The following is an 8,528-nucleotide window of genomic DNA, read 5'->3' as shown; positions in this document are numbered from 1 at the left end:
AAATGTATTTACACCGAATTTGAATATTTTAACTTTTTAGCATTTTAAAGTAAATTAGTTACCAGTCGTGAAGTGAACTTTCGCAGAGGTGAACAACTTGTGTTTCGCGCGCTCATATGACCTTAGCAGTTGCGAGCGCCGTAAAACCTTATACTACTACTACACATAAGAATGTTTTTGAATGGAAGTACAAGGTATTGAGCCAAAAAAGAAAAAATCGAAACAAATATCCGAACTGGCTGAAAATTACTGATTTCTTACATTTCATTATTTTGACGAGCGCCTGCTTTCACCTTTCACCACAATGCCTCACATATATATGTCAATATCCCATCTCTCATGTTTAGCTTTCTGTTAAAGTTACCATTGTGAGATATGCAGGAATATATTACATGCTCATATAAGTTTTGCAGACAATCACATTTTAAGAAAAGGTCTTTTTAACTTTTATTGGAGAACATTTTATATGTTTAAAAAAATTGAACAATTTTTTTCTCTGATTTATTGCCTCTTGGGGTAAACTTGTACTGCTAACACCTAATTCAGGCCTTTTGTGAGTGCGAGTAGTTTGCGGGTGCTGTGGTGTGGGTCACTCCTTCTTTCGTATCAAACTTCTTGTAACACCGCTAATGTTTGGCACTTGTGTGACCTTTTTGGGTTTCCAGTTCCGTAAATTTATTAAAACTAAACTTTTGTGAGTTTTTTTAGAGCAAAGTCTGCAAAGCGTATTTTATAATGTTATTTAGGAAAGGTCAAAGTGTGCTCTTTTTTCAGACAACGTATTAGTTTCATCATTTGTTCTTCGAAGTGAAGCGTGCATATTTTTTGATGCTTTGATGCTGCTGATTAGAAAGTTTCAAATGTACTGCGCTCTTTTTCAGACACCTTGTTAGTAGTATTGTGTATTCTATGATAGTACGGCAAACTTAATGAAACTAAACAAAAAATGGAAAATTGGGCTATAACATGTAGAAATCATTGACTGAAAATCAACAAAATTTTCAGTGTATAGTTATGAATTTTTTTAACATTAGAAAAAGCGTAAAATTTAAAGTTCAAAATTGTCATCCAACTGTTTGAAGAAATATTATTTATGCTCAGTATTGTATTGTATTGTGAGACTTGTCTTTCATTTTTAGGTTTCTACCATGATCTTGCTAAGTGTTCCAGTGCATTTTTCTGTTTTACTTCTCAGCTTCTGGGAGGAAGTTGAAGAGAGAAACAGCTCGGAATGTCTGTCGGATCTGTCACAAGCATTTTTCATCAGATGCCAACCTTCTCAATCACATCCAACGCCATGAGGGTCTCTCCGTGAGTGGACGGCACAATGTACGACAAGGCCGCAATCCATCCAAGAACAATAACACTCTGTCCGCCACCATTCTCAGCAGAATTTTACGGAGGTCATGTAGTCGGGTGCAGGACCAACGTAAGGGAGTGCCCCCCCACCTGTCTGGGATGTCAATGCGACTCATCCAGAAATGTGTCAGTGATATGATGCCCCTCCTGGGCCCTGATGCTAAGAAGGGGACCCCCAACAGCTTGTCTAAACGACGCAGCAAACGTGTGCATTCTCAGACTAATGGTAGCAAAAGAAACACGCCAGAGACGAAAGAGAGACCAGGGGTAGGTTTGAAACGATCTTCCAGTGGATTATCAGCTATGCAAACTTTACTAGAGGCAGCAGCTATTGCTAGCAAAAGCCCAGACATTTGCATCCTCCCATCGTCATCATCAGATTCAAAAGAAAAGAGCTTGGATATACCGCCTATTGTCACAGCACCCAACATTTCCACAGGCCCACCACTCCCTGCTACAGTAACCCTCCCAGACGAACTGAATCCCCCTTCTTCTCCAAAACGAGCCAGGAAAAGCTCTAGATTGGCTTCAAAACTGGCAAAAGAGAAAAAGAAGGAAAGCAAAAAAGGAAATAAGGTAGAGGAGGTCAGCGTGAACATATCACAGCACAATGCAGTGAACCTGTCGCAACACAACACGCTGAACATGTCGCAGAACAACGCAGACACTTCCATGCTGACCAACCTCAACCTTTTGTCTACGGTTAGTCTTGAGACGGCCAGGAGAGACTCTTCTTCGAACCCTCTCAGTCAGGAGACGCTAGCTTCTTCTTCGAACCCTCTCAGTCAGGAGACGCTAGCTTCTGGTACCACCGCAGCACCGGTTGCAACCTTCTCCCCTCGGGTGACATTTGGCTCCACTTTCCCTGTGCTGAGAGGAGGCGGAGCCCCCCCTCTAGCTACCTCACAGCCACCCAAGACCATGTTCACCCAGTCTGCCTCATGTGTTGCTGGTCCTACTATCTCCCTGAACCAGCTGATGAGCATGGCTGGTGGCAATGTCAAGGTCAGGGAGAAGTCTGTGGTCACAGGCCCACCTTTTCCCATCATCAACAAATCAGGTAACAACAACCCCAACACAGCCAATCTTCCGCCTTTACCTCCACTGTTGTTTGCTGGGAACATCCCACCACACCCTATCCAGACGTTTCCTGCAACATCCAGTCTTGTGCCTAATGCCGTACCCAAGCCCATTACATTGTCAACAGACTTTGCCAACTCCAGCCCTGTAGCACTGGCTCAGATTCGGAACAGTGTTGTATCTTCTCACCCTGAGGAGACATCCCACAGTGCAGCGGACTCGGTGGATGCGGTAACAGCAGGGGCGAAGGTGGCAGCCTCAGATTGTGGTGCGATCGACCTGTCCAAGCCTAAACCTCTCCAGCTAGCTTCTGACATTCCTTTGCTGGCTGCCTCAAGACTGGCACCAGAGGCTGTTGGTGCCCAAAAGTCTCTACCACAAAGTGTGGAGCAGTTTCTATTTCTGATGAATAAGAACCCAGGAAAGGAGGATGGAGCAAACTCTTCTTCTGTTCCACCACAGAAGTTGACAAATGATAAGCATGCCGATTCCAGTCTCCAGGCGAGAATGTTTGCCAGTGCTAGAGATTACAAGCTGAAGGCTCCCCGGGAGTCTTGCAGTAGCCATGTGCAGGCAGTCATTGCTTCTACCACACGGCAGGCTGGGGGGCAGGGGAAGGCAGGCAATCCTGCGACAGCTTTGACTTCGGATGGTGGTTCTGGGGGAGATGAAATTCAGTGCGGCTACAAGTGGAGTGGCTCGGGGGGTCTGGTGAAAGAGAGGACCCAGCGCACCCGAGAATTGGTGCCTCCAGCCATCATGGCCAACTATCTGAGTGGTCATAACCCGCACCAGACCAGCACAGTTGTGACGAAAAGCCAGAGCTCAGGTGTGATGGGTCAGAGCCCACGGACAGTGACAGTAAATGCAAGTGCTGGCGGTATGGGGAGAGGGGCTCCTCAGTTACCATACGGACTGCAGCATTCAAGCCACACTAACCCAACCACCACAACCATTACCCGTGTTGACCTTCCAACTGTGCTGCCCATGGAGCAGCCAAGGAACCCTTCGCCACACATGGTATTGAACTTGAGCACAGCAAGGGCCACAGGAGACGGACTTAGTTCTTCTTCTCCGAGAAAGAGAACACCGGGTAGGTCAGGCCGATTAGCTGCTGCTAACGCTGCATCGACATTGTCTATGGTCCCAACTCCCCGGCCTCCTGTTGCCCCACCTGTGGTGTCCCCCAGCTCCACCTCCCCGAGAGGTCTGCTGAGGACCACATTGATGAATCCACGCAGCATGGTTACGCAGTTGCTGAGCTCTCGCCCCTTACAGGGAGGAAACCCTGTGCCAGTGTCCCCGACTGAGATCAACACACAGCAACAGCCTCAGCAACTCCAGCAGCAGCAGCAGCAGGCCCTGAATCTTGCACAGTTGAGCCCTTCGACAACTAGTGCGAATTTCTTTTCCCTTCCCCCGTCCCCTGCTCCGACCAATACCTCGTCGTCCTCCTCATCCAGTGTTCGCGCAATTTCAAGTCCCTCTCTGGCAGCCATCCTCCGACAACCAGTCTCTGTGAGTGAGGCGAGCTCGGAAGATTTTGGCAGCAGAGGTGCCAGTGTTGTGAATCCTAGCTCCACGTTCCATGTGACTGCTAATGAAGACCCGAGTTCCTCCACTCGTGTGCCACCCAACGCAGTTGTGTCAGTGAAAGAAGAGCCACGGGATGTGGCTCCGTATGTGAAACAACTGCAGAATCAGCCGAGAATTATCATGTCCCTTCCGCTGGTTAAGAAAGAAAGACCAGACCTGGAGTATGATAAGGCGAAATCGCAGTCCTCCAGAGACAGCTCACCTGCACTTGTGATGGATATCAGCACGGATGGCGATAACACAGTCGGCAAAACATCAATGGACGATTTGGTACCAACGGTGGTGGTTCAGGAACTGCGGGGCAAATTGTCCACTGTCGATAATGTGAAATGTGAATTTTGCAAAACGACTTTCCATCATTCTCAAAATCATACGTGCTCTCAGAGAATGCAGAGTGCTCTGGACTGACAGTGTAGTGGGAGAGGAAGAGAGGTTTGCTGCTGATCAAGCTGCCATGTTGTGATCATTTTTAACTGTTTGCCCACCACATTCGATAGTATGATAATTATTACCTTCTTTTTCCTCTCTCCTGCCGTTCCATTCTTTCTGTCCTGTAAAATGCTTTGCTTGACTCTACCAGTGTGAGAGTTTATCTATCTACCTCAGTTTTTATTTTTGTCAGAAAGATGAATTAGCTGATTTATTATTTATTTAGTTTTTCTTCCAATACTGACCGCTGACCACCATTATCTATTGCTTAAATGCTATTTTATTGTTGACAGATTGTCAAGGCTGAAATGAAACGTAATGTGATTGAGGCAAACTTTATATATATAAAATTGTAAATTAGCTATCTTTATTTGAAATGGTAACTGAAATATGGTGCTACAAGTCAGTTGTCATCAGTTGTTCATAAATGGCATGGGCACTTAGCTGTAACCCTTCTGTTGTATGGGTTAATTAAACATAAGCATTTTGCCATAAGCTCAAACCTCAGGAAATGAAGAGACCTGCATGTCTATGCAGAAAGATCTTTTTCAAGGTACAGTATGATCCACTTATATCGACGTCCGATTTATCAACATTTTGACATATTCGACATATTTTTTCTATTTCCAAAATTTTTCCTTCAATATCTTCTCTAAACAATCGGCCCACTCTGCTTTTTCGACATGCTTCCTGGATACCGGGCGAAGCCCACGAACATAAATGGCAGTGTCTCACAGACGTGACTGTCTCGCGTGATGGGTATCACCTCCCTACCCCTACTCTCAATTGCTCACTCTCCTTCCCCATCCCATTCCCAGTCTGTCGCTGGCAAGTGCGACTGTCAGTGAGTCAGTGTCAGTGCCTCACCTTTTTTTTTTCCCCCTTCAAGCGGCCATTAAAAACCTTACAAGGATGCTACTACAAAGTTTACGATGGTGTGTAGTGTGCGCCTCGCACTGCCCAGTCTTTGGTACCGTAACTCCTACCCCACCCCTTGTCAGTTTCAAGAACCAAGGGAAGCCACCAGCTTAAAAAAGTAATGTTGTCTTTTACCGCTGACCTCCCCATGTTTTTTTCTGTTTGGCATTATATAATTTTCATATATCCACATTTTTATATATCGACCTCGAATCCACTTCCACAGCATGACGATATAAGTGGATTATACTGTATATGTGAGGCAGCTTGGTAAAATCAGGCGCTCGTCAAGATAATGAAAGTAAAAAAACTGGCATTTTCCCACTGGTTTGGTAATTTTTTTCAAATTTTTTAATGGGCTCCACACCTTTCATGCCCATTAAAGTACACATTTCTGTGTGGATATTACCGAAAAACGTTGATTAAAAGCATATAAAATGTAAATTTTCAGTTTTCACAGAGCCTCAAGCTAAGAAAATAACTCAAGTTTGGCAGCCATTTCCTCGCTAATTTTACCTGTGAAACCAGGCGACCCCCACCTCCTTCAGTTGCCAATGTCTTGACTTGTATCCAAGATAAATGAATATTTTTTGTTTCAAAAGCAAGGCAAATGGACTGACTTTAAGATGATGCCAATAACTCCATATGCCGCAAAATTGACGAACGCCTGATTTCTGCGGGACGTGACACATAATTGTTAAATATATATGCATGTGTAATGTGTACATCCTCACATATTCATCTGACAGAGTACTACCACTTTCTCTCTCCACAGTTCTAAAATATGAAACAGTTTTAAGCTTCTGATCTTTCTCTGTGAGCCACAGTGCCCTTGTTTTGGTCAGCTTGTAATGACCATAAGCTGAAAAACTGAAATGTTGCTTCTGAAAGTGATCAGAAGTCTACTTCTGATAAGCGATAAGTCCATGTTTGGAACAAACATTAAAGAGAAAAATATACAATAATTTGGGAAATCAGGATCATTCAATGGCAAAGGAATGTGTGCTTAGATCTTTATAAAATATCCTTCATTACGCATTTAAAGATGCAACCTGTGAAGGATCCCTTTGCTTTTTTCCCCCCCTAGTGTGATGCTCTGTGTGCGCGCTCCTCCCATCTTGTGATTTTCTGATCTCGTATTTATGCCGTGGCCTTGGAGGAAGTAAGTCTTGTCTTACTGGTGGCCAATTGTTTCTGCATGTGTGTTTGTGTGACTAACATGTGAAAGTTTCATCTTGCGCTCTTATTGGGTTCTTTTGTTGTTCTTGTTAGATACTGCTCAGGAAACCTTTGTTTTGCCTTGCATTGATGTGGTCTCTTGTGTCTGATCATTGACCGTTGGCAGCATTTTCAGCCGATAGGTTAGGCTGTACCACCACTAGCAACGATTAGTGATAGTGCCAAAAGATAAACTGATAAACTTTGGGCAAGCCATGCCATATATCATTGTAATTGACGTACTTGCTAATATATAGTGCATTTTTATTTCTTTACAGACAAATTTAATAAAAGTTGGCAAGGCACCTGACCTCAGAAGTTTTGCCCAGAAGAAAGTTCTTCATTTTATTAGCATGGGTACCCCAAAGGTTGTTAAGACGAGTTCACTTTGTCATGTTGAAGAGTCCTGATAGGGAAAGCCCAGAATTGCTTTCTATTCCTCTTTAACTGTTCCTTTTACCTTTTCCTTAGATTAGGTGAAGAGAATGTGTGCTCTATTCATGGCACCTGGATGTACATATCACTAGAACTGCAAGATCATTTCTGACATACTGATGAACAATGTGACCTGGGAAAGCTTGTATTCCCTCCATTCCTGTACCACTATTGAATGTGTAAACATACCACATTTATGTCATGAGAGAGTGTGCACATATTTGCCTTTTCCTTGCATCAAAAGAGATTTCTGTTCGAGTGTATTGTAATGTTCTCATTTTGAAATTAAATGGTAAAAAGTTTACGTTTCTGAAACAGAATGGTTATACCTCACAATTCTTGGTAGGTTTGAGAATGCCTGGATGTGGTTTTTGTTCTGTATTATTTCTAAGTGTTGAAGCATGATTTGAAGTGTGCTTTGTCTGACTCCAGTTTATGTGTTTATCTTCTGGTCAGTTGTGTCGTAGTTTTTTTGTGTTTGTGTGCAAGATGGAGTATGAAAATTAATGTGCACTCTTGTGCTCTCTCTGCTCACCTGATGTCGTGCTTTGTTTTCAAGTTGATTATCAGGAGTTTTCACTTATGGTTGGAGAAGAATGCTATTACTATTGGTAGTTCCTTTTTCTATAATATTCCACAAATATTTCCTGCCTTATCTTGCTTTTTTCACAGTATCAAATACAGTTATTGCATAGGGCAGGGAGGTCTTTCCTTTAACTCCCATCTAATTTAACCTACCGCTGTACAAGTATTGAAACGAGTAAAAGACCAATACTATTGATGAACCGATAAACATTACCTACCAAAAGAAGTTTCAAATTCATAAGCCAAGCCTCAAATTGAATAATCAGCTATTGACATTATCAGTTTGAAACTATGTAAATTGTTTCACCTTCAGCTGTTACTTGACTTACAATATTCTTGCTTATCAATGAATATCACAGCAAAGGAAATATTGACACTTCTTTTTGAGTCCTGAACAAAGCTTATTTAATTTTTTATAGCCTTTGTTGGAAGAATTGTTGCTTGTTTTGCAGTTGGCTTCCTGTCACTTATTTTTAGTTTCTACAAATAAGTTCGGCATTATTTCAAAGTAAATTTATACTTGTTTTGCGTCTCTGAGTCTTTATTGATTTTGTGTTGTTGAAATGTTTTCAGTTATGAGATTCTGCAATGATTGATCATGGCAATGTTTCTAAGCTAATTGTGCTACTGCACTAATTCTTACTGTCCATCACTTGTAAAGTTGAAGTTTAAATTGAAGTGTCCTGGCCTTGTGGTGCAACAGTATGTTCTTTGCTGTTGCAGTATGTAGAAGGTGTGAGTTCCCGTTCAGTTTTTAAAAAATCAAGTATCTCTGTGTTCTGAGACACTGTATCCTTCATAGCATGGGTTGACCCTGATTGGCAGGGTCAAAGCTGCCAGTCTCTTTTATGACCTCTGTTGTATGCTACAAAAATGGCATCTCATCGTATTTCTTGTCATGGTCACTG

General features: G+C 42.8%; 1 protein-coding gene across 1 annotated transcript; it reads left to right on the top strand.

Annotated features, from left to right (window-relative positions):
* Positions 1 to 1,194: 1,194 nt before the first annotated feature.
* Positions 1,195 to 5,792, top strand: LOC101857302 (mucin-4; the record flags this gene model as incomplete). The annotated part of the gene is given in 1 exon segment (XM_005090613.3): positions 1,195 to 5,792. A coding segment is annotated over 1 exon segment (3,249 nt), but the record flags the coding sequence as incomplete, so codon positions are not given.
* Positions 5,793 to 8,528: the final 2,736 nt, after the last annotated feature.

The sequence above is a fragment of the Aplysia californica genome, unplaced genomic scaffold (genome assembly GCF_000002075.1).
Source record: "Aplysia californica isolate F4 #8 unplaced genomic scaffold, AplCal3.0 scaffold00019, whole genome shotgun sequence".
NCBI classification, from domain to species: Eukaryota; Metazoa; Mollusca; class Gastropoda; order Aplysiida; family Aplysiidae; genus Aplysia; species Aplysia californica.
The sequence above is the reverse complement of the archived record's forward strand: the minus strand, read 5'-3'. Positions and strand labels throughout refer to the sequence as shown.